This window comes from Littorina saxatilis, linkage group LG3 (assembly GCF_037325665.1).
Source record: "Littorina saxatilis isolate snail1 linkage group LG3, US_GU_Lsax_2.0, whole genome shotgun sequence".
Taxonomy (NCBI): domain Eukaryota; kingdom Metazoa; phylum Mollusca; class Gastropoda; order Littorinimorpha; family Littorinidae; genus Littorina; species Littorina saxatilis.
In genome coordinates this window covers 61,738,486-61,765,651 of record NC_090247.1, presented here as the reverse complement: position 1 = coordinate 61,765,651, position 27,166 = coordinate 61,738,486, and the positions used below count along the sequence as shown (strand labels likewise).

Below are 27,166 nucleotides of genomic sequence, written 5' to 3'. Positions count from 1 at the left end.
TGAGCAAAGAACACGCAACCAAATACCAAAAGTCCAAGGCCTGAGGCAAGTAAACTATTTTTGTGATCGATTTTTCTTTTGGGCGATCCAAATATACTGCTCTAAATTCACGTCCTCAGATGTGTATGACTTATGGCACTACCTTGTATTTACAGCGAAGAGGTTAGGATGGGTACTTTCTACCCGCAGCTCTATGAAACAATTAGCTATGTGAATACAAGTATTGGATCTTGGTCTGTGAAATATCTCTTGGTAAGATTGTGTTCTGAAATATTAATTCCTCGTGACATAGGCTACCTAAAAATGTTCAAGCGGGTGGCCAGAATCATAAACAAATGCAAATGTTATCCAAACTAATCATGATTTTTTTATTTCTTCTCTCAGGGCGAATTTTACATCAAGCTGCAGATGTACGAGACAGGGAAGACTGCTGAAAGGATGTGTCTCGAGTTCTACATCAATTTGCAAAAGTAAAGAGCGTCACGTGACAAGTAGACAGCCAATGACCTCCAAGCATCAGTGATTAGAGCGTACATCTGATGATAATGTGGCCGTGCTTTTGTTTTTTGTAAATGAGCAGCAATGAACACGAGTAAACAAAAAAGTAAACTTTGATCAGAGCAACACTGATTTTGTGTGGTTGTTGTTGAACCAACCCTTCTGGCACATCTCATGATATATTTTCCTCACATTTCCACTGACAGACTCATTTAGACATACTGACAGACAGACCCACACATGCACGTAGCCAAACATACAGAAGCACATACAAAGAATCAATACGCACTCGATTTCTCTCTCTTTCTCTGTCTCTCAACTACGCACACACACACACACTCGCCGCGTAGGCACACACACACACACGCACATTGTCTCTCACGATAAAACTTTGGCCTCAAGTTTTCTTCTCCAAATTATCCTTCTGCTCTCTCTCTCTCTCTCTTTCTCCTTCTCTCTGTTTGTCTGTCTATCTGTGTCTCTGTCTCTGTCACACACACTCTCTCTCTCTGAATCCGGTTCGGTTTGTGCGTGTCTTTGTGTGTGTGTGTGTGTGTGTGTGTGTGTGTGTGTGCCTAACTTTTTGAGTAACCCCCCCTCCACACACAGAGGCATAAAGACAGGGATGATCTCTCTCTCTCTCTCTCTCTCTCTCTCTCTCTCTCTCTTTCTCTCTCTCTCGTGCACACACACACACACACACACACACACACACACACACACACATACACATACAAGACTTCTTTTTCTTTCTTTATTTGGTGTTTAACGTCGTTTTCAACCACAAAGGTTATATCGCGACGGGGACAGGGGGGAGATGGGATAGAGCCACTTGTCAATTGTTTCTTGTTCACAAAAGCACTAATCAAAAATTTGCTCCAGGGGCTTGCAACGTAGTACAATGTATTACCTTACTGGGAGAATGCAAGTTTCCGGTACAAAGGACTTAACATTACTTACATACTGCTTGACTAAAATCTTTACAAAAATTGACTATATTTTATACAAGAAACACTTAACAAGGGTAAACAGAGAAACAGAATCCGTTAGTAGCCTCTTACGACATGCTGGGGAGCATCGGGTAAATTCTTCCCCCTAACCCGCGGGGGGATACAAGACTTCTTGTGCTGCTTCCTTTAATGGTTTATTGTTGCAGTTACACATTTTCAAACAAAAGAAAAAACATTTGCAATAATCAAGCAATGGCAGTGGCAGAATGTACTGTGATTATGAAAATTGATATGTCTAATAAATATCTCTTCCTGTGAATTCTTTTGTTGGTGATGATAATTAAATATATTAAATGTATTTCCAGAAACAAGACTTGGAACAATAACAAAAAATCAGGAAAAAAATCACTGACATTTCAAGGAAAATCTCCAAGTCAAGTTGATGTATTGAACCACATTTGATACTCATTGTAGCTCATGATCTGCACTCTTGCTTTTTGCAAAATCCCATATCTTTAAAAAAAAAAAAAAATCAAATAACTACAAAATTTTACCGAGTTATTAAAATTATGCATGAAACCACGTTGATGGTAAAAAGAACATGGACATCTGAAATATATAACATTAATGCACATTTACGTTTTAGTTCAACCACTAATATCCCTCTACAATGTGCATACTCATATACATGCTTGGATGTACAGAGAGAGAGAGAGAGAGAGAGAGAGAGAGAGAGAGACCGGGAGAGAGAGACAGAGAGAGAGACAGAGAGAGAGAGAGCGAGGGAGAGAGAAAAAGAGAGGGAGAGACACACACACACACACACACACACACACACACACACTCACACACACATAAACTCTCTCTCTCTCAAAAAAAAAAAATAAAAAAAAAAAAAAAAAAACCGACATACACTATCAATACGTTGTACATACCTCTCTGTATAAATGTTTAAAAAACACGGTGCACTGACACAGCAGAAAATCACAGACCTTATCAGTAAAATGCATTGTCAACGGAACTGAACAGCCAGGGAAAGAACACAAAAATAATTCATGATAAAAGATAACTTGGACGGCATTTAACTGATCACAATGTCAAACTTGGAGGGAATGTGTAAGTGTTGTTGCTGCACCCATGTAGGACGCAAGCAACAATACTGACACAAAAGCAATTCATCATGACCTTTACAAACAAAATAAATTAAAATAATATATATATACAATTTTTAAACAATTTAAAAAAACGCTTTCAGATGATGCTAAAAATCCAATACATTATGATAACAGGCTTGGACATAACAGAAATGAACTACACGTACAATCTTTCTTTCTTTATTTGGTGTTTTACGTCGTTTTCAACCACAAAGGTTATATCGCGACGGGGGAAGGGGGGAGATGGGATAGAGCCACTTGTCAATTGTTTCTTGTTCACAAAAGCACTAATCAAAAATTTGCTCCAGGGGCTTGCAACGTAGTACAATATATTACCTTACTGGGAGAATGCAAGTTTCAAGTACAAAGGACTTAACATTTCTTACATACTGCTTGACTAAAATCTTCACAAAAATTGACTATATTCTATACAAGAAACACTTAACTAGGGTAAAAGGAGAAACAGAATCCGTTAGTCGCCTCTTACGACATGCTGGGGAGCATCGGGTAAATTCTTTCTCGTCCCAACCAATATGGGACTTGCCCTAACCCGCGGGGGGTACACGTACAATGAATGAATCAAGCAGGATGCCAATTTGGCTGTACTCTGATGCAGTAAGTTTTTTTTTTTTTTAGCCAAGATGCACTTAAGATTGGCCAAGATGACAGATAAAGCATTACAAAAATTACACGAGAATACAAAGAAAATACATTTACAAATTTCTCAGCCTAGTCAAATCTGCCTTAGTGTGTGTGTGATCTGATCAAGTACTCATCAACATGCTGTATCAAAATGAAGTAAAAAAAGATACACAGGCAAACTTGCATATGCACATCAATGCAACCATGCCAGCACAAATTATGCATGCATGTGCACTAACACACACACCTGCATACACATATGCACACACAACTACACACACACACATGCACAACACACACACACGCACACACACAAACACACACACACGTGCGCACACACACACAAATGCAGTGTGCACTAACACAAAATCATGTAACATTTTTAGGTTAGTGGAATGTTTGTGAATATCATCGGAGGACTTCAAAACAAAGTAGTCCAGTAAATACAATAAACAAACATCATATAAGCCTTATGCAACATCCAACTCATGCAAAAATCACTGTGGAATGAACATACATGGATTCACAATTCTTAAGAACAAGCAATTTAAGAATGATTTTCGCACTACTTTAAAGTGAAGGATTGTGCATAAACCTTAAAAATAATGATGAACATCTGCACATGCATGCAGTTCAAGCACTAATATAACACAGAACAATAGGAAGAGAAAACACAATCAAAACATTCTGTGTATGTATATGAATTTTGCTAAATCTACATAGAATTTGTTTTGATTTCATTCAAATGGGTTACAGCGTACATTTCCATTAATTCCACCACTTCAAATACCAATAAAGGTGATGAGAGGGTTCAGTCAGGAAAGGGAGACTTCTATAAAGAGACAGTAGGCTTGATCCATGGCACAGTCCTGATTCTCTACGGGGGGCTGATTATAACTTTCATTAATTACAAAATGAAGAACTCTACCATTTGTTTGACCCATGCCTTAATTACCCAAATGTGCAGTGCACACCAATTTTCCTTTGACTGGATTCAGGAAGAATAAAACAACCGTGACATCCCATATTTTCACCATTTTCTGTGTAAAGTCTTGACACTACCCTAGACGTTCCCGGCACCTCCAAGGATGCTGTCCCCGCATTTTCAAAATTTGCTGCGTAAAGTCGGGGTAGTTTATAGTCCCTATCTGTTCCCTGTATTTCCAAGGATATTGTCCCTAATTTTAAACATTTGCTGTGTAAAGTCGTGGTAATAGTCTCTATGTGTTCCATGTATTTCTAAGGATGTTGTACCCCAATTTTCAACATTTGCCGCGTAAAGTTGTGGTACTGGTTTGTGGTAATAAAGTTGTGTTTAAGTAGTCCCTGGATGTTCCATGTACAAGTTTCTAAGGATGTTGTCCCCGCATTTTCAACATTTGCAGTCGTGGTAGCAGCTAGTCCGCTATATGTTCCATGTATTGCGAAGGACGTTGGCAAAGTGTTCATCATTCTCCACCCCCAGACTGAGTCCTTCGTAGTACTCCTCAAACTCTATGAACGACACCTCCTCCTGCTTGGGTGAAGAACGCACTTCATCCAGGAAAGATTGCAGGGCGCTTTTCGTGGAATCTGCGTCTGCACAAATCAAATGTCAATGTTAAGCCTTAATTATCCAGGGTACAATTCCTAATACATGTACAGTACATTTTACAGTGCCACTGGTGAATTAACAAAGAAAACAATAGAATAAAATAAAAAAAATCATTATGAGGCTAAATAAAAATATAGGTTGGTTTAGGGTAAACCGACCGACCCTATTTTTTTCCCACCGACCCTAAAACCTTTTTTCATTTCTAAAAAAAACTAAAAATGTTGGCACATTTTGCGAAGCATTCCGAGACTAAGGGAAGTAACCTCCTTTAAAATCGACTACATTTAAGAAGAAAAAAAAGAAGCCGACCTACCGACCCTATCTTTTTTGGTCATGTTACCCTAAACCAACATTATAAGATGTTTGATGGGGTGTTGACAGACCAGCTTTTTTGTCGGTCCGAGGGGGAGCATATCGTCTTTTGTTTCATATTTATTGACCAAGGCCAAAGGCCGCGGTCATACAATGTGAAACAAAAGTTGATATGCCCCCCGAGGACCGACAAAAAAGCTGGTCTGACAACAAACCACCAAACATCGTTTTTGTCATCATTTTGGTAGTGAGAAAATAAGTGCACAATCAACACAGGGAGCCATGCTTTGAAACACGAGTTCCGTTTCGATAACCACACGAGTTACCTGTTGATAACCACTGGCAATCAAAGCTGGCGTGTGAAAGCAACTTTCTGTGTTTTTGAGTTCATAAAATGTTGGGATGAATATGTCAGGTTTGAGGATGCACAGTTCTGTAGGTTCATCTCGGTATTCCACCCCCTCGGCTTTCAGTTGTAAATATTAAGCTTAGTGATGGAGTGTGGAAGCTACGTTGGGTCAAAGGTCACAGAAGATTTGCGTCGTGCAGCGAAGGAAAGAATCGCGATCTTGTTTCCGACTCAGTGCCTCTTTGTTTTTCATTAGATCTGTCATTCTGCTTGCTCGGCTTTGTTAGATTTTTGCATGTCTTGTTGCTATTTTCTTTGCTTTTATTATTATTTCTTATTTGCGGCATAACAGGCAGTAAGTAAGTAAGGCTGCGAGTAGGGTCCAAAAAAAGTTAACAGACCAAACATGCTGTGCCGCGACATGTTTTGACAACCAGCTGACACTACACATACTGTCAAGCAACATTTATCATAACAACCAAAGTCAGGGTTAAGTGTCCATGTAACATTTCAGGAACATTTTATGGCCCCGGGCACTGCGAAATTATGAACACCTAATAGCTTTACACAAATCAGCTTAACGGTAAAGGGTAACATCTTCCAGTGTAGCGACTTCTGGTTTGGACTATCTTGCAAGTCGTAATACAGAGGTAACCCCATTCTGAGACCACCAAAAATCTCAGAAATCGTCACTCCGGTCCACACAGTTGTCAACATCGTCACTCCGGTCCACACAGTTGTCAACATCGTCACTCCGGTCCACACAGTTGTCAACATCGTCACTCCGGTCCACACAGTTGTCAACATCGTCACTCCGGTCCACACAGTTGTCAACATCGTCACTCCGGTCCACACAATTGTCAACATCGTCACTCCGGTCCACACAGTTGTCAACATCGTCACTCCGGTCCACACAGTTGACAACATCGTCACTCCGGTCCACACAGTTGTCAACATTGTTACACAGTTCTGCGAGCGCTATACACTGACAAGAGGCATACATGTTACACCAACGGCTGCGATCGCTACAAACTGTCAGTTTGGGTAGTTAGCTAGCTGTTTACATAACCTGCGTCAACGAGGCTTGATTGTTTGAAAGAACAGGGTCTTAAATGTGAGGGAGTCTTAAATTGGGGGGGGGGGGGTCTTACAAGGGGAGTTCTACTGTAGACTCTCCAGGATCTTATTTACCTGGGACAAAAGCATTCTTCCGCCTGAACACATGCCACAAATCCACAGCCTGGCTGATATCTGTGCACAGTGACAACTTCTTTTATTTTTGCAAGTGACACAAATGTCAATCTGCTAAATTGTTTCAGCAAAACAATTCTGACTCTGTACAGACTGCAGCCTCGCTCTTAAAATTTGGTATGGGCCCAAGTAAATATGGATGTTCTTATTCCATGTGAAAGGCTGGACATATATATGTGGCAGCGAATATGACCCTGTACACAGTAAGGATGGTATCTTAAAATTCAAACAACTGAGAGACATATACCTGATCCAGCTTGACTAGGGCAGTTGGCATTGAAGAATTTTTTGATGTTACTCAGGTGTATACTGCCTTGCTTGTGGGTGTCTACCTTGCAAAACGCCTGAAAACAGATTGACAAACAATTGAAAAAAAATATTAATCAAGAAACGCTAACATTACAGCCAGCTTAACCAGGAGTTCATTCATTTGAGAGTTAAAGCATGGCACAAATGCTAAAAATAATAAGGGTGTGACAGTGCCGCCTCAACTTTTACAAAATGCCGGATATGACGTCATCAAAGACATTTATCGAAAAAATGAAAAAAAAAAAACGTTTGGGGATATCATACGCAGGAACTCTCATGAAAAATTTCATAAAGATCGGTCCAGTAGTTTACTCTGAATCGCTCTACACACACACATACACACACACACACCACGACCCTCGTCTCGATTCCCCCCTCTATGTTAAAACATAAATGTAAAAACAGAGGGGGGGGGGGGGGGGGGGGTTGTCCTTTGTACAGTGGTACTTGCAATGTAAGACCCTTCCAATGAGAGGACACCTCCCATGAAAGGACACCGTCTGTAACACCTTTGATTACAAGCCTGTTCAAAATATACCTATTAGACAGGCCACCTGTAATTTAGGCTGTCCCAAAGGTGTCTTTACCTTCGTGGGTATCACTGTGCTATCATTACAGATCGACAGAGGACTCGGACCAAGTTTTTCCTGAATCAGTACCTTGCGTACGAGCGCCTTGCGGAATTCGTTCATCTCCCCCAGCACAGTTCTCATGAAGACGGAGTAGTCCACTCGTCTCTCTCCGTCAGGGTCGATGATGTCAAACACCTGTTCCAGCACCTGGTCACCAACAAGCTCACATTCATTAACACATCAGCAAGGTAGTCAATCAACAAACTAAAAATACCTCTATGGTCTTCAACTATAACCAACCAAACTAACTCTTAGGTGTGAAATAACCTTAATGAACGAATCAACAAGATATTCGACCAACACACACAAAAATCTATGACTTTCAACCAACTAACCCTACGCGTACTAACTCTTTGGTCTGAAACACAACATTCACACATCAACAAGACAGTCAACCTACACACACAAAACTCTATGACTTTCAACCAACTCGGCAACTAGACGGACACACTCTTTGGTCTGAAACAGCACAACATTTTGTAACACATCAACAAGATACTCAACCAACAAACTTAAAAACTCCATGACCTTCAACCAACCAACCCCACTAATTCTTTGGTCTGAAACAAAAATTTACTAATCAACAAGTGAAATGAGCACTAGCTAATTCAAACTTCAGTCCAGAGCTATGTCGATACCATTACAATTTTTGGAACAGCCACTTGAATCTGTATGAAAACTCCATTCTCTTCTTGAGAAATAAATCCAACCATATGTGCATGTGCGCCTGCGCGCACATGTGTGTGTGTATGTGTGTGTGTGTGTGTGTGTGTGTGAGCATGTGTGCGTTTGTGCGTGTGTGAGTCCATATGTGCATGTGTGTGTGTGCATGTGTGAGTGTATGCATCTGTCTGCCTGTCTTTCAGTCTGCCCGTTTGTCTCTGTCTGTGTGTTCCATCTTCGAGTTTTTGACAAACCTGAGGCGGAATGTCAACGTGAAACCGCAGCAGCCCTCGCTCAAGGTCATGCTGCAGCAACAATCCAGTACCTTCCTTGTCCAGTCGCCGATAGTGACGACCCAGACCCGTGATGGTCTTGATTCCTCGCTTGCTGATCTGAGCCTGAGCAGACTCTGAAACAAGAGAATCTCCAATCTAGAACACTCTCAATCTTCTGGCATATCTAGCTGAACTCATTACAGACGCATTACAGTAATGAAAAATTGGCAAAACAACCTAGTCTGTGCTAATTCTAGTCTAATCTCTGCAATGTACCCCCAATATAGGGACAGTTTTGCAAAGGCCCAAGGGTACGTGTCATTAGAGGGACTGCTGTATTACATTGGTTTCAAAATAATTCTTAATAGCAGCACATGACACATTACATTAATTAGCAAGATCTAGATCAGCACTTTTAGGACGTGTACGGGTAACGTCATCAAATCTAGTTTTTACGTCACGCGTTTGCCAAGATCTGCAGTCTTGGTGGGAGCAAAACAACGTATGCATTAGGAACATTGGAGAAAAAAGTGAGTCACGGGTGACGCAATATCTCCACGTACACGTACAGGTCTTTGCTATACGTTCGACCATCTAGAACACTGTATTGTCTCCTGAGCAGAAACTGCCACTTAAGCTGCTTCAGTTTATCCAAGCAAATCCATCTTAAGTCTGTACAACCATGCACCAAGCTACGCTAATGAATTACCTTGGACAACCTGAAGAAAATGTCGATTTTCTCTGTCCATCTGACTGGCTGCATCCGATCTGGCTGTGTAATCGTCCACTTCTTCTGACCTGCAAGTAGAGACAAAACTCTGATTCAACCGACATCTAACGCCCAAGTCCTTTTAATTCCAGAGGAAAAAGAAGACGGTGAAATGACAAGAAAGCAACTACAGTGGAACCTCCCTTTTAAGGCCTTGTTTAGGACGGGCGCTGTGGCGGGGTGGTAAGACGTCGGCCTCTTAATCAGAAGGTCGAGGGTTCGAATCCCGGTCGCGGCCGCCTGGTGGGTTAAGTGTGGAGATTTTTCCGATCTCCCAGGTCAACTTATGTGCAGACCTGCTAGTGGCTTATCCCCCTTCGTGTGTACACGCAAGCACAAGACCAAGTGCGCACGGAAAAGATCCTGTAATCCATGTCAGAGTTCGGTGGGTTATAGAAACACGAAAATATCCAGCATGCTTCCTCCGAAAGCGGCGTATGGCTGCCTTAATGGCCGGGTAAAAACGGTAATACTTTACAATTCCACTCGTGCAAAAAACACGAGTGTACGTGGGAGTTTCAGCCCACGAACGGAGAAGAAGAAGAAGAAGGCCTTGTTTTTCTGACTTTCTGTTCATAGCCGTTGTAAATTGATCCCTATTTTAAAGGTCCTTGTCTACATTTTTATACCGAAATCGCCATTTGACCATTAAAATGCAGAGTCTATTGTCTACAAATATCAACAATACACCCCCTTTCGATCAGGAAAGACGAAGCCAGTGTAGCCGTTTGAAAATTCATTGTAGTATTCCAGCGTAGTACTCATAGTAGGATATATCCTTATTTGGAAAATGCCAAGCGCAAAACTCCTCTCAAATCCCGTGCATTTCGTGCGTTTAAAAAAAAGCGTGGACAGCGCTCCAGTGTCAAACTGTTGCTGCACTTGTTTGGGCGTGGCTATAAGCATAATGACGTACATGAATTTGATTGGTCAGTATTTTTAGGCAAAGCACATGTTCTAAGCAAACAGAAAACAAAGTATTGGAAGCGTGAGTCACGCTACCCAAAAATAAAATCTTTTTTTACATATATTTTTTTTTCTATAACTTTTTTCCCCATGGTTCATTCATCATCTGACATAATTTTGTATCGAAATCTAACCATGAAGATTATTGAAAAAAAGCAAAAATGTAGACGACCACCTTTAAGACTCCCTCCCTTTTAAGACCTGAATTTTTCAGATTGTTGGAGGTCTTAAAGGGAGGTTCCACTGTACAACCACAGCAACAACAACCACAGCAACAACAACCACAGCAACAACAACCACAGCAACAACAAACACTTTCTTTCTTGCTTTATTTGGTGTTTAACGTCGTTTTCAACCACGAAGGTTATATCGCGACGGAACAACAAACACTGCAACAAGGAAAAACAATACAGGTCTGAATGAGACTTGAGAGACTGACTGCGTTAAGCCTTTCGTTAGTAGAAATTCAAACAGGAATCAAATGATTTCAAGCAGTGGGGTGGGGCTTGGGCATGTGCATGTGTTTGTGTGTGTGTTTTGGGGGGATAGGATGGGGATGGATGAGGCAAGTGGGGGGGGGGGGGGGGGTGGGTTTGAGGTGGACAAATGAAGTGAGGGAAGGTCACATTGGGGCTGCGAAAACCAAGAAACAACATAGACACCAAGCCAGTACGACAAAGGAAAGGGGGAGGCCGTGGGATAGATATACTGGTGGTGTAGATATTAGGAAGGCAGCACGAGACACATAACATGAAAAACGTACAGAAGCTCAGATTTCTCCCCCTCATCCACGTCGGTGACACGGAGTGTGAGGTTCTTGAAGCGAGCTAAATCTCCACTCAGTGCTTGCTGCCCTTTTGTTGGTATCGTCAGATCAGCACCCTGAAACAAGCACAAATATGAAACATGGCCAAGTGCGATCACTATCTCAAAATTTAGATCCACAGAAGTGATGTCATGAGCTTTAACTCATTGTCTCCCAGGTACGGAAATATCCGTACCCACTCATATGGCTCTATCTGACCAGGTACGGCTATATCCGTACACACAGTCACTTCACTGCATCTGTTCTCATTTGGCACATATCCGCATTCTGCTCAGACTGTTAGCTTCAGTCACTTTCTGTAACGTCGATCTAACACCTGCATTCCAGCATACACAGTTTCTACACAGTTACTACAATTCTGAGTGACCTGCTGCAGCACAGCTGGTCTCGGCTAAAAACAAGAAGAGCAAACGCTCGATCGAGTCACTTTCGCAGTTCTGAATATTATATGAGGCATCAGATGGACAGGAAGAAATTGCTATTCACAACACAATACAGATGTAAATAATTTGATGTAAAGAATAATCCTATAAAGTTTGAATCAAATCCGATGAATAGTTTCAGAGATATGATATTTCAATTTTTTTCCTTCAAGACATACCTGTGACCTTGAAAAAGGTCAAAGGTCACCAAAGCAGACGTCAAAGTGTAAAGGTCACTGGGAGTCACGTTCACATAAAATTTGAGCCCGGTCACTTTTATAGTTTCCGAGAAAAGCCCAACGTTAAGTTGTGTGTTGCCGAACAGAAAAGGCTAGTTATCTCCCTTGTTTTTCTGATAACGTTCGTAAAAGGCTACAGATGTAAATACTTTGATGTAAAGAATAATCCTACAAAGTTTCAATCACATCCGATGAACTTTGTCAAAGATATAAAATGTCTAATTTTTCCTTTGACGCTGACCTGTGACCTTGAAAAAGGTCAAAGGTCAACGAAACCATCGTTAAAGTGTAGAGGTCATTGGAGGTCACGACTAAACAAAATATGAGCCGGATCGCTTTGATAGTTTCCGAGAAAAGTCCAACGTTAAGGTGGTGTCTACGGCCGGCCGGCCGGCCGGACGGCCGGCCGGCCGGCCGGACAGACTAACACTGACCGATTACATAGAGTCACTTTTTCTCAAGTGACTCAAAAATTGGTCAACATAGGCGGGGTAGAAAGTGTTAAAACTGATACTAATTGGGCAAAGTCAACTTCCCGAAGTCAACACGCTGCTCGAAACTTTGGCACTGAATTTTCGATAAAATCTTCAAGAATTCAACTTCGGGCTCAATTTAAAGGACAGACTTAAACGATCCTAAACTTCTTTTGACATTTTTAGTTTGATGAAGCACTTCTGATAACTACCACCTGAACGTATAGCTTCCATGATTCTGTTTTTGGTCTTACACTTTAAAAATCAAGAAGGCACTCTCGTCAAATTGAATAAATTGTGTGTGTGTTTGCTTGTGTGTGCCTGCATGCATGCATACTTGGGTGTGTGTATGAGTGCATAAATGTGTGTGCATGACACTGGGCCAGTGTGTATGTGTCAGCTGGTACTTACAGAATAAACATCACACAGACTGTAGGGGTGACCACTCTTTGGGCCAGTGGGATGACAGAAGACACCTCTTTGGATGAAGGGAATGGCTTTGGCACTGCACAATTAAGTTTACAACAATGACTTAGCGCATATTAGCGATCGACTTATAGAAAACCCTCACAGCCTAGGAGTGTTTTGCATTTTTCTTTATTAATTATCATCAAAGCTTATCCAAATTGGTACAGTTCACACACATGAAACACACAACACACACGGGCATACACATTGCCATAGGCAAAGGCACACACACACACACACACACACACACACACACACACACACGCACACACCAGATGCACACACACACACTACACACACTCTCTCTCTCGCACACACACATGCATGTACGCATGCACATACGCACACGCGCACACATACACACAGCAATATATTGTACAGTTGTACCTGATCAACACAAAAACACAAAGTTTCACAGAACTCATTTCACACAAGTCACTAACCTGAATCCCTATTTAACATGAGAGAAAAACTCAATATCCCTAACTACGTTTTCTTTCTACAGAAATATGCAACAACAAAATGATGGTAGTACTTACCTTTTACCAAACTGTTTGAATTCATACACTGTCATGGATCGATCAACCTGGAAGAAAAACCCTGTCAGCTCTCTCACTGCATCTCTCCCATTTCTGAAACACAAATCAAAAGAAAAATATGCACAAAGATATTTCACAAAGATAAATCAGCAATTCTGATTAAAAAAAAAACTCATTTGAGAGGTGTCCTCTAATCAGGTCTTCTTGCAATTGTTTGTTTTGCTGCAGAACTCACAAAGTGAAGGTAGGGGGGCGGGGGGCAGGAGAGAATAAATACCAGGGCGGTTGCACTGTCATACATTTAGTCAAATTAACGGATATTGCAGATGCCTCACATTGAAGGTGTTACTGTATTTTGTAACACTTGCTATACATACCTGTATACATTTGAGCTTTCTTCAAGTTTTGAACAATGCTCACCTTGTTATGATCCTAGCACCAAAGCGAACTCGTCTGGACAGTAGATTCTCTGTTGCTGTACTCCGAGTACTGACCCTGGAAGATAGAGCAAAGTACATTAACCACAGTATTCTCAAGCAAACTTGGTGTATTTTCAGAAAAATGAGCGTACTCCACGCAGCATTTGCATGAACATCCATGATTCAAATATGTTTCGCATGCATCTGTTGCACTGTTAATTAAGTTTAACAATACGTTTAAAACAAATGCTTCTTTGAATGTTTGCTGACAAAAACTGTGATCATGTGTCAAAATACTGGATTGGCTTGAGGACGTCCTGGGTAACTTGCTTTAACGAGCAACAAACCGTTCAATAAAAAAAATATTTAAAAAAATAAAAATATGTATGTGTGTGTGGTGTATTAATTTATATATCAAGGGCACACTGTAAGTTGTCAATTCAGGTACATACACTACAGGTAATGCTTTACATTATAAATATTTCCCGGCAGCGAACAGGGTAAATGATCAAAGCACCAATATCAAAACTGTATCAACCTCAGCTTATCATCATCATTATTCTCATCCTCATCTATCTCATTATCATAACATTGCATAAAGCCCAAAACTATGTCACCATCAATGAAAACATAAATGGAGATGGAATACAGAAACAACAACTGAAGAGCAAAATACCGATTAACACATACACACACGACTTTATTTAAAGGGGACAGAATACATGTATACACATGATTAGCTCTCGTGCAAACATAAAGACATGATCAGAAAATAATTTACTGGGCAACAAAATTATACATGTAGCTGATCATTGATGATTTCATTGTTGCCGTTCCGCTACCTACTCATTCCTTAAAATCAGCCTTTTCTGACACACACACAGACACACACACACACACACACACGCACACGCACACACACGCACACACACAGACACGCACACACACACACAGACACGCACACACACACACACAGACACACACACACACACACACGCACACACACACACAGACACACACACACACACACACAGACACACACAAGCACACACACACCATGCAGCAACTCTCACACACACGCTCAAACCCATACACACACATGCAGTCACATAACACACAGCACTTGCTTTGAATCGTGGAGATGGCGCTTTGTGCCTCTGGCAGCTCTTCTACTGGTACTGCCACCATGGAAAGTATTACGTTGATTTTGTTCTGGATCACTGATCACAGCCCTGAGCAAACAATACAGATGCCTTTTCAATTAGCACACACAAATATTCAGTCAAACTGGAGATGTAGCTCAGTCGGTAGAGCGCTGGAATGTATCCAGTTGGCCGCTGTCAGCGTGAGATTTATTTCTCAGAGTCAACTTTGTGTGCAGACTCTCCTCGGTGTCCGAACACCCCCGTGTGTACACGCAAGCACAAGACCAAGTGCGCACGAACGAAAAAGATCCTGTAATCCATGTCAGAGTTCGGTGGGTAATAGAAACACAAAAATACCCAGCATGCTTCCTCCGAAAGCGGCGTATGGCTGCCTAAATGGCGGGGTAAATACGGTCATACACGTAAAAGCTGTGGGAGTTTCAGCCCATGAACGAACAAACAAACAAACAAACAAACAAACAAACAAACAAACAAAAAGTCAAACTGGTACATGCACTGGTGCAGAACCACCTCTTTTTAAGATCCCCTATTCCTGTATAACATTCCCTCTACTCTAAGATCTCAATTTTTTCAGACGTTTTCTTCATAGTGTCACTATAAATTCACCTACATGATAATTAACACTCCCTCTTTTTCAAGACTTACATTTCTTTGACTTTGGGACAGTTTTAAGGCAGGGGTAACACTGTACTGTGAAACCCCCCCCCCCCACCCCCCCACCCTCAATGTTTGACCTTCTTCCCCCTTTTTTTCTTCTTCTTCTTCTTCTTTTTCTTCTTCGTTCATGGGCTCAGACTCCCACGTTCACTCGTGTGTTTAGCACGAGTGGAGTTTTACGTGTATGACCATTTTTACCCCGCCATTCGGGCAGCATACCGTCAGTGGCCTTCGAAGACCTCGTATCTTCAAAATCATAGTTCTGAGATAATGACAAAAGAGTGTTTTAAAAATTCAAATTCCTCTTCACCAGATTTTTGTTTGTTATAAAGCATAGGTAACAACTCGATTAATGATTCCTGGTCGTTTCTAGACAAATACAAAATTTTGGCGAGTTTAGATCAAAACGTGTAGATACGAGGTTTTCACTTTTTTGTTTTGAATTTAAGGAACAATTACGAGGTTTTCAACAGACTCACAGGGATTCAAACAGACAATACGAGGTTTTCCCGCTAATGTCGCTAATGTCTCAACACCCAACGGCAATACGAGGTTTTTAAAATCAGGGGAAAAAGACCTTTGCAAAATAGATAGAGTTACAAGCTTTTCACAGATGATAGGAAAAAAATCAAGGGACGAAACCATGCAAAAATCCAAAAATCGGAAAAATATAAGTTACGAGGTCTTCGAAGGCCACTGACGATACGCTGATTTCGGGGGAGGCATGCTGGGCATTTTCGTGTTTCTATAACCCACCAAACTCTGACATGGATTACAGGATCTTTTCCGTGCGCACTTAGTCTTGCGCTTGCATGTACACACGAAGGGGGTTAATTCACTAGCAGGTCTGCACATAAGTTTACCTGGGAGATCGGAAAAATCTCCACTCTTAACCCACCAGGCGGCAGCGACCAGGATTCGAACTCACGGCCTCCCGATTAGGAGGCCGACGTCTTACCACCACGCCACAGCGCCCGTCCTTCCCCCTTTTAAGGTCTTTGCTTTTTCAGATTATCTGTTCATAACATTTGTAAATTGACCTCCATTTTAAGACTGAGTCTCCCCTTTTAAGACCACTGATTTTCTCAGATTTGTGGATGTCATTAAAGGCTTGTTCCACTGTGCTACAGTAGTGACTATATATGTGATGGAATGTCTAATAGCTGTCATAAATCAATTCATTACAACTGAAAGTTCTGCTCTGTACAGAGAAAGACAAGGGGACACGCTCCTACATGTGCAGTATACATGTGTGTGCCATACCTTGAAAGCTGGTCTACCATGACTGTTTCCAGTAGTTTCAGCTTCTTGTTATGATCTAGCATGTCCTCCTGGAAAAAGAAAGACATTCATCAATGCAATAGCTTCTGCTGTCATTGCCACATGAAGTACATCAACAGATATCTAAATGAATTGTATTTTATGTCCTACAAACTCACAGCATCCAGCTTTTCCCTCAGCCGGTTGAATGTGTACACTCACACACACGCACCCATGCACACACACACACACACACACACACACACTTACATACACACACACAACCTCTACAATTCACCCACAAACTCACAGCATTCAGCTTTTTCCTCAGCTGGTTGAATGTGTACACTGACGCACACGCACACACACATACACCCAACCTCTACAATTCACCAACAAACTCACAGCGTCCAGCTTTTTCCTCAGCTGGTTGGATGTGTAGCGCTGCTTTTTCCACTGTTCATCGACGACGTCCTCGCCCACATCTTCACCGTCATCATCTCCATTCTCCTCATTGTCATAGTCTCTGGCTGAGTGCATTTGCTGGCCCTTCTTTTTCATTGCTTGCATGGTGCGCTGAATTTCTTCCTGGTAAGACCAAAAGATCTTTTTATCAAACAAGTCTGTATCAGGAGTATTGTACAGTATTAAGCATAGAAAAGATCCTTTCACCAACTCAATGAAAGTCGCTTGTTTCTTTCAATGATTGTTAGTCTCTCAGGTGCCAGGAGACTGGTTCCGTATAACTCTCGCTTACTCTATTACACATGTCGCATGCATTTACAGCACTTACTTCCCTTTGTTCATCAGATCTGTACATAGCGCTCTGCCTTATCTGTTGAAGATTTTCACCAACTGATTACGCACTTGTCACACAAATGGGCCATTTTCATAACCATATGTGACCCGCCACCACGAAATGAGTCGCATGTCACCTCGCGCGGTTTTGCGCTAGGCTTGATATAAGTCCGGAGAGTGTCTGGTAACAGTGTGAGGGTCACTGGATAGAGCATAAAAAACTCTTCAGGAAAATGTAAAAATATGAAAATCATGCAAAGGTGACATGCAACTCATTCCGTGGTGGAGGGTCACATATAGTCATTTTCACAACCAACGTGACTCGCTGCCCAACAGATCAGTGATTTCAAATGTCAAGTATTCGGTGAGTGCTAACTGCAGTTACCTAGCTAGTCTAGATTCACATTTTACCTTACTCAAATGTCTGCAATATTCAAATACAGACGTTTACAATAATATAGCAGGTGAGCTGTCTTTCTTTCTTTCTTTATTTGGTGTTTAACGTTGTTTTCAACCACGAAGGTTATATCGCGACGGGGAAAGGGGGGGGGGGGGGGGGGGGGGGGAGATGGGATAGAGCCACTTGTTAATTAGGTGAGCTGTCTTGGGTTAAGAAATAAACACAGATTTACAAAATCAAGTCCTGTCAACTGCCTCAGAATGCCATACAGAAGTTACTGATACAGTGGATTACCTCCCTTTTAAGACCCCCAATTTCACAGTTATCCCCCTTCTTAAGACCTTCATTTTGTAGATGTTCTGTTCATCATATACCTCTGTAAATTTACCCCCATTTTAAGACTGCCTCCTTTTTAAGACCTGATTTTCTCGGATTGTCAGAGTTCTTAAACGGAGAGTTCCACTGTACCTCTGAGACTTTTTGGGGGTCAGCATGTGTGCGATAAGCCTGTTTCATCTCGTCGGCGTATTGCTGATACATCTGTTGGTGCCTGGCCGAGGGTGCCGGAACATCCTCAGGCACTGGGTCTCTGTCCCATGCTGTGGGCTAGCAAAACAAGGACAGGAAAAGAATGAACACAAAAAATGATTTTATTACAGTATTTCAATTAGTGTTTTTTTACCACTAGACCGTCATTGCTGAACATGCACCATAATCAATTAAGAGTCTCCCCCCCCCTCCCCTCACCCCATCCCTAACCTCAAAAATATTTACCATAATTAATGATATGCTTGTCAAAAATATGCTTGTACGTTAGTCTGTCAAATAAATAATATCCCGTACGCTTAATCCAGATTTTCTGCTCTGCATTAAAAACAAAAGCTACATCAATTTCCTTAAGCCTGTTATCAATTAGGCAAAACTGACTTCACAAAGTCTACTTCAAAAAGCTCCCTGCACGAAGCTTTGACACTAAAGTTTTGGTAAAAAGACTTTTTGCAAAAGTCTTCGCGAAGTCAATTTCAGACTCGATTAGAGACGGCCTTTAGCAAATGAACTCACTGAACATCACAACGTACTGGGTCAACATATATGACACAACAAAACTCTACACAATATTGACCTGTTTGGGTATTTTTCTGGCTGACGGTGGTCTGTCCGTTGTTCCGAGGAGAAGATCCGGTACATTGTTTTGTCGTGCAGATGGTGCTCGGGGCTTTAAACACACACACAAAATTCAAGAAACAATAAATATTTCTTTTCATGTTGCTTGTATCTAATCTTATCTCTCTTTCTCTGTTTTTCTACGATAGTATTTCTGTCATTTATTTCCCCACTGTTTTACTCATTCCCTCTCTTAATTAGTACTGCATGATGATATTAGTTCAATGAACTATTACTGATTCTCTGGGTGCATGCTCTTGTCGTTACATCTTTAAAGGCTGACATATAGTCCTACTTAATTAGTTTAATTACTTCCAGGGCTTTTCCCCATCGTCGCGGGGATGTATACATTAAGCTTCCTGCAAAGTTTTAGGTTTGAAGTCCTTACCAATTACGAGAAATAATTAATTCTTTATTGCATTGTTTAGCAACAGTTCTCCAGGACTTGTGCTATTTTTAGACCGTTGACATCACTTCGTGACGTTTCGTAAACCAAAGATGGCGTCGGAGACAGTCAAAGCGCGATTGCGTACAATGGCAAAAAAGATAGAAGTAAACCCGTCTAAAGCTGTCAAGGCCACTAAATCTGCTGAGAAGAGAAAGTGGACTTCATCACCACGCAGCACCAGCGCTGGGTCGCGCTGAAAGAAAGATTGTTTTCGTCAGAGGCCCATCGCTTCAAATTGAGAACCAAGTACAAAGAGGATACTGAACTCGCCAAAGTTTTGCTGGACACGTGAGTACATAGGCCTATTAGAAAATTAGATGTACTTGTAGCTTGTCAGCTGAAGCCTGTGGCCTTATTCTTGCAAATATGTGCTGTGAGAGATCGTATATTTCCGCCTGCGCAATTTCCGGAAAACATCCACTTTCACTTTGAGACTGTTCTGTTTACATTCGACACTATCAACACCACTTTGCAATACTGAAATAATTTTTTCTGTGTTCGAAAGCTACAGCCAATCGTTATTATATCCCCTTAGGTACAGTTTTATAACATTATTGGCACATGTAAACAATATGAATTAATTAATGAACGCTGCGAAATATGGCAGCCTTTAAGGCAACAAAAAAGAGAGTTGGTTTAGGGTAACGTGACCAAAAACAAGTCGCGTAAGGCGAAAATACAATATTTAGTCAAGTAGCTGCCATTTTTCAGCAAGACCGTATACTCGTAGCATCGTCAGTCCACCGCTCATGGCAAAGGCAGTGAAATTGACAAGAAGAGCGGGGTAGTAGTTGCGCTAAGAAGGATAGCACGCTTTTCTGTACCTCTCTTTGTTTTAACTTTCTGAGCGTGTTTTTAATCCAAACATATCATATCTATATGTTTTTGGAATCAGGAACCGACAAGGAATAAGATGAAAGTGTTTTTAAATTGATTTCGACAATTTAATTTTGATAATAATTTTTATATATTTAATTTTCAGAGCTTGTTTTTAATCCGAATATAACATATTTATATGTTTTTGGAATCAGCAAATGATGGAGAATAAGATAAACGTAAATTTGGATCGTTTTATAAATTTTTAATTTTTTTTACAATTTTCAGATTTTTAATGACCAAAGTCATTAATTAATTTTTAAGCCACCAAGCTGAAATGCAATACCGAAGTCCGGGCTTCGTCGAAGATTACTTAACCAAAATTTCAACCAATTTGGTTGAAAAATGAGGGCGTGACAGTGCCGCCTCAACTTTCACGAAAAGCCGGATATGACGTCATCAAAGACATTTATCAAAAAAATGAAAAAAACGTATGGGGATTTCATACCCAGGAACTCTCATGTCAAATTTCATAAAGATCGGTCCAGTAGTTTAGTCTGAATCGCTCTACACACACACACAGACAGACAGACACACACACACACACACACACACACACACACACACATACACCACGACCCTCGTCTCGATTCCCCCCTCTACGTTAAAATATTTAGTCAAAACTTGACTAAATATAAAAATAGGGTTGGTAGGTAGGCTTTCTATTTTTAAATTGTTTAACTTAGTCGAGTTCGAAGGAGATTATTTCCCTTAGTCTCGGTATGGTACGCAAAATGTGCCAACAGATTTTAATTTTTTTTGAGAAATGAAATAAAAAGGTTTCAGGGTCGGCGTTAAAAAATAGGGCATGGTTGGGTTACCCTAAACCAACAAATTTTGTTTTGTTTCCTAAATTAGTTATAACTGAAACTTGGTATAACAAATCATTGAGTAACGCTGATGGGGTGGGTCTATGTCGACCAAAAGAGTGGGATTCCCTGTAGGTGGAGTTCCTGGAGGGGGATTTAGTTCCTGTAGCGTGTCGCTGATATCGCTGAAAGTCACGTGATGCTTGGCGACATCGGTAGAATTTGATGTTTTTCAATCTTTTTTGATATTTCTTAGAAATTCGAGTATGGTTTGCAAGTTTTATTGAAAAACTCCACCCTGTGGGATTCCCTGTATACAGGGAATCCCCCTCCAGGAACTCCACCTACAGGGAATCCCACTCTTTTGGTCGACATAGACCCCATCAGCTTGAGTAACACAACTTACCCGCGGATCCTCAAACAGAGTCAGTCCTGAGCGACCAGTGCCCCAGCTGGCAGAAGAGGAAAAAAAAAAGAAATTAAATGGATCAATTTTGTTATCTAATCTTAACTAACCTTTAACTTTTCAGATAGTCACTCCTGAGTCTGACCATCATCTCAGGTGATCAGCTCCCAGGCTTAGTGATACAGTGGAACCCCCTTTTGAGACCTCCACAAAACTGAGAAAATGAGGTCTTAAAAAATAGGGAGTCTTAAAATGGGGGTAAATTTACAGATGTTATGAACAGAAAATCGGAAGAACCAAGGTCTTAACAAGAGGGAGTCTTAAAATGGGGGTAAATTTACAGATGTTATGAACAGAAAATCGGAAGAACCAAGGTCTTAACAAGAGGGAGTCTTAAAATGGGGGTAAATTTACAGATGTTATGAACAGAAAATCGGAAGAACCAAGGTCTTAACAAGAGGGAGTCTTAAAATGGGGGTAAATTTACAGATGTTATGAACAGAAAATCGGAAGAACCAAGGTCTTAACAAGAGGGAGTCTTAAAATGGGGGTAAATTTACAGATGTTATGAACAGAAAATCGGAAGAACCAAGGTCTTAACAAGAGGGAGTCTTAAAATGGGGGTCTTAAAAGAGGGGTTCCACTGTAGGTCATTTGAATGCATCAGCATCTGGTCACCATTTTCTTCAGGCTAAAAACATGCATGCTTAGGCCACAAAAAAAAAATAGGTGTGGTTAAGGTAACGTCATTAGCCCCAAAAAATAGGGTAGGAAGGTAGGCAACCACTTTTTTCTAACTTTTTTTTCTAATGTGTACAAATTAAACCTACTTGACAGGGAAATAAGTGTGCGACTCAAGCGCTTTCGCTTTCATTGCGTTTTCTGCACTCGGTTATTTATTTATTTTTTTATTTTTGACAAATGTAATAAAAAGTTATAGGGTCGGCCCCTAAAAAATAGGGTAGGTCGGGTTACCGTAACCACACCTATTTTTTTTTTAGGCCTTATTACACGAGGGAAAATTGGCCTACAAAATCAGAGTTTGGCTTCCACCCTAGGGTGCAACTACCGGAAGTCTGCCTAGACAGAGGAGGGTGCCCAAGAAAAGTAGGGCGTAAATTTTCAGGGAAAGAACTTGACTGGTTCAAACACTTGGTAAGTCAGCTTTCTTCGCTCCAAAAATTGAATTATAATCCATTCGTAAGGAGAGTCATGCAAAATAAAAACGTGTCGTGAAGATGATAAAATCGGAGAGAGAAATTACGTTTAAGAATTCAGGAGTAATAAGACATTTTGATCAGGAAAAAAGGTGACAGCCAGCAGACCTTTGCAGACTAATAGTCTGCTCACAAAAGAAAGATAAGAATGCTTTGGTGCTTTAGTCCTCATCAGCTTTGTTTCCCATCCGTGAACTTGAGCGGGAAGTATCGAGTGCTCTGGGTGGAAAAGGTAAAGGCCTGTCCTTAACTGGGCGAAGTTGACTACGCGAAGTATACTTTGCGAAGCTGGCCGCACGAAGCTTTAGTACTAAATTTTTGGTAAAAAGACTTTGCGAAGCTGGCCGCACAAAGCTTTAGTACTAAGTTTTTGGTAAAAAGACTTTGCGAAGCTGGCCGCACAAAACTTTAGTACTAAGTTTTTGGTAAAAAAAACTTTGCGAAGCTGGCCGCACAAAGCTTTAGTACTAAGTTTTTGGTAAAAAAAACTTTGCGAAGCTGGCCGCACAAAGCTTTAGTACTAAGTTTTTGGTAAAATGACTTTGCGAAGCTGGCCGCACAAAGCTTTAGTACTAAGTTTTTGGTAAAAAGACTTTGCGAAGCTGGCCGCACGAAGCTTTAGTACTAAGTTTTTGGTAAAAAAAACTTTGCGAAGCTGGCCGCACAAAGCTTTAGTACTAAGTTTTTGGTAAAAAGACTATGCGAAGCTGGCCGCACAAAGCTTTAGTGCTAAGTTTTTGGTAAAAAAACTTTGCGAAGCTGGCCGCACAAAGCTTTAGTACTAAGTTTTTGGTAAAAAAAACTTTGCGAAGCTGGCCGCACAAAGCTTTAGTACTAAGTTTTTGGTAAAATGACTTTGCGAAGCTGGCCGCACAAAGCTTTAGTACTAAGTTTTTGGTAAAAAGACTTTGCGAAGCTGGCCGCACGAAGCTTTAGTACTAAGTTTTTGGTAAAAAAAACTTTGCGAAGCTGGCCGCACAAAGCTTTAGTACTAAGTTTTTGGTAAAAAGACTATGCGAAGCTGGCCGCACAAAGCTTTAGTACTAAGTTTTTGGTAAAAAGACTTTGCGAAGCTGGCCGCACGAAGCTTCAGTGCTAAGTTTTTGGTAAAAAGACTTTGCGAAGTCGACTTCGGGCTCAATTAAGGACGGGCTTAAGAAGCAAACAGGCATTTTTTCCTTGTGACAGTGCAGCAGTTATGGGCATCACTGCATACATTAAGAACAGGCTTAATGCTAGCCTCACCTGACAGTGGAATCAGCACCGGGAGAGTCCAGCTTGTAGTCTCGTAATGAAATGCTGATGGCACCTGACTTTTCATTGTCTTGCAAGTAGTTCAAGTTGAGAGATGGCACACTGAAACAAGACATGGATGAGAGTGATCATTCTGTCTTTTTAGGCTGAGTTCTGTACAGGATAAAGTAGACAACAGTATCATTTGCTGATGATACATGTATTCAAACACCCTGCATATATATACATGCACTCACGCACTCACTCATACACACATGTGCACACACATTTCATTTTCATTTCATTTTCATTTTCATTGCTTTATTGTCCCATCGCTGGGAAATTCGGGTCGCTTCCTCCCAGTGGAAAGCTAGCAGCAACGGAGTCGCGCTACCCAGGTGTCTGCGTGTTTAGGTGTATTCAGCCACCTGCACTTATGGCAGAATGACCAAGGTCTTTTACGTGCCATTGTGATGACACGGGGGTGGGACATGGCTTCCGTCTCTGGGTCTGCACATAAAGTTGACCCATGTCCGTCCCGGCCCGAATTCGAACCTGCGACCTTTCGATCACAAGTCCAGTGCTCTACCAACTGAGCTACCGGGCCCCCTACATACACATGCATTGTAAAGCTAAACAAAAGGTACCAACTAGTGTACATTGAATGAGGATTGATGTCCTGTGTGTTCACTATTCAGGCTAGAGAGCAGCCAAGGAGAAAATCTGAAAAAACTGACCGGGGTCCAGGGGCAAAGCCCTGGTCTCAGGGACCCACTAGGTAAGCAAAGCCTTCCAGCCAGAAACACAATTTAGCAATGCTAAAGGTAATTTGATGGCCTCTTCTGGCAGCTACAATGATAACAAGGACTGGGTGGCCGAGTGGTAACGCACTTGCGCTCGGAAGCGAGAGGTTGCGAGTTCGACCCTGGGTCAGGGCGTTAGAAATTTTCTCCCCCCTTTCCTAACCTAGGGGGTGGGTTCAAGTGCTAGTCTTTCGGATGAGACGAAAAACCGAGGTCCCTTCGTGTACACTACATTGGGGTGTGCACGTTAAAGATCCCACGATTGACATAAGGGTCTTTCCTGGCAAAATTGTATAGGCATAGATAAAAATGTCCACCAAAATACCCGTGTGACTTGGAATAATAGGCCGTGAAAAGTAGGATATTGCGCCGAAATGGCTGCGATCTGCTGGCCGATGTGAATGCGTGATGTATTGTGTAAAAAAATTCCATCTCACACGGCATAAATAAATCCCTGCGCCTTGAATATGTGCTCGATATAAATTGCATAAAAAATAAAAAATAAAAAAAATAAATCCCTGCGCTTAGAACTGTACCCACGGAATACGCGCGATATAAGCCTCATATTGATTGATTGATTGATTGATAACACAGAATGTGTATAGAACACACCCACAAAAAGTGTCAAATGGGATGTATTTTGGGGGGGCCCAATTTTGTTTGTCTTCTTGGGAACTCAGTCCCTCAATTTCCTTTGAAAATCACGGCCTCGAGGAAGTTCTCGAGCCAGACTTTTTAATACAGTGTACTACACCAGTGACTAAATGAACAAAACAACAACCAATAACCAACTTGTCTGGCTTGCTGGAAGGCCTGCTGGGTGGTCTGGTCTGTACGTGCGTTGCAGTAGAATTATGGTTGTTGGTGTTCTGAGAGACGGCAGGAGCAGGCTCATATTCTTCACCCTGCAAGCAGTGAAACAGAGATTATTTTGACATTTTTTCTCATTTCCAACATCTTTTAGACATGCTTAAATGTTAAACGCGAGCCTGCATATTGAGAAACGTATCAGGCGTGCAAATGTTAAACATGTTGAAAATCTGTGTGCCTGCTAAGTTGTTTTTTTAAGCATGTGAGTTTCATTATCATTGCAAACAAATGGTTCTGAAAACAATTTTTCATACCAGCTACAATTTTATCTCTTTTTCTTCAAGCCCACTTGCATTTCTATACTGAAATGCAAAGGGGATGCCAAATATTAAAATAAAAAACCCTTGACTGCACTAACAAATGTGGTTACTTTTACAATTCTTAAGCATCATGAAGTAATCATGGCCCATGAATTGTATGCAGAACTATGAAAATTAACTGGCATGGCAGACACTGAGACAGTATCAGAACTACCAAATAGCAAAATAAATATATGGCAATTTTGGGGGATTAATTTATTTGTATTAATTACTAAAAAGTTTGCAAATGTCGACTTTTCGTTGAAAAGGTGAAGCTTTTTGCAATAAAATACCTTTCCTCACTCAGACAAAAAATAACATTAATTTAATAACCATAGAAATACTTTTCTTAACTTACAGTGATTGGGTTTCTGTGCTGTCGAGCGCTCGGTGGTCTGCGAGCGCTGCCGGGCCGATGCTGTGCATAAGGAGTGGCAATTCCTCGCACCCCAAAGTCCATGGTTATAGTCTCCTTTATTCTCAGTAATCAGCAGTTTTACCCTGAAAAGACAAGAACAATTAATCTAGCTAGGCTGTGTCAGTGTGTGCACCATCCTCTAAAAGTTATGGTCGAGAGCTAAATAAAACTGGTACATTCGATGATGTATATACAACATAATTATAACAGACCCTCTGAGGTTAGTCTGATTGGATAATGGTACGCTTTAAAATAGTAATCTTACTGCACTTTGTGAAAGCCTTATAAAAAGGTATGTTTCTAAAATTGAAAGGTGCAAATATGTCTGGTAGTTGGCTGAACAACAACAACAACAACAACAACAACAACAACAACAACAACAACAACAACAACAACAACAACAACAACAGTTGGCTGAACAACAACAACAACAACAACAACAACAAGATTTACACACAAATGGGGCTTACTATACGCAGAGTAAGCAGATTATCAAACAACAGAATGATATGGTCTGGCAATTTAAAGTCTCACACCCACAATCAAAATTAGAAATAATAATCATTTCAGGCAGGGATTTCTTATAAATGCC

At 41.1% G+C, this 27,166-nt stretch overlaps 2 protein-coding genes across 2 annotated transcripts in view; one reads left to right on the top strand and one right to left on the bottom strand.

Annotated features, from left to right (window-relative positions):
- The window catches only part of LOC138962863 (ganglioside GM2 activator-like), a 5,491-nt gene extending 4,865 nt beyond the window's left edge, over nt 1-626 (top strand). The window contains exon 5 of the mRNA XM_070334829.1: nt 385-626. Within this exon, the coding sequence (XP_070190930.1) occupies nt 385-474 (90 nt within the window). The 3' untranslated portion in view covers nt 475-626. The remainder of the gene's footprint in view (nt 1-384) is intronic.
- Nucleotides 627-2,308: 1,682 nt separating this feature from the next.
- On the bottom strand, nt 2,309-26,659 carry LOC138962862 (calcyphosin-2-like). Its single transcript, XM_070334828.1, has 18 exons — nt 26,515-26,659; nt 25,780-25,892; nt 24,197-24,307; nt 21,735-21,780; nt 19,155-19,247; nt 18,500-18,637; nt 17,239-17,421; nt 16,837-16,904; nt 14,878-14,982; nt 13,752-13,826; nt 13,332-13,424; nt 12,736-12,829; nt 11,128-11,246; nt 9,339-9,427; nt 8,609-8,763; nt 7,719-7,838; nt 6,998-7,094; nt 2,309-4,822 (listed from the first exon to the last, which is right to left on the bottom strand). The coding sequence occupies exons 1-18, from the start codon at nt 26,614-26,616 to the stop codon at nt 4,650-4,652; spliced, it is 1,974 nt and encodes a 657-aa protein (XP_070190929.1). The 5' UTR covers nt 26,617-26,659; the 3' UTR covers nt 2,309-4,649.
- Nucleotides 26,660-27,166: the final 507 nt, after the last annotated feature.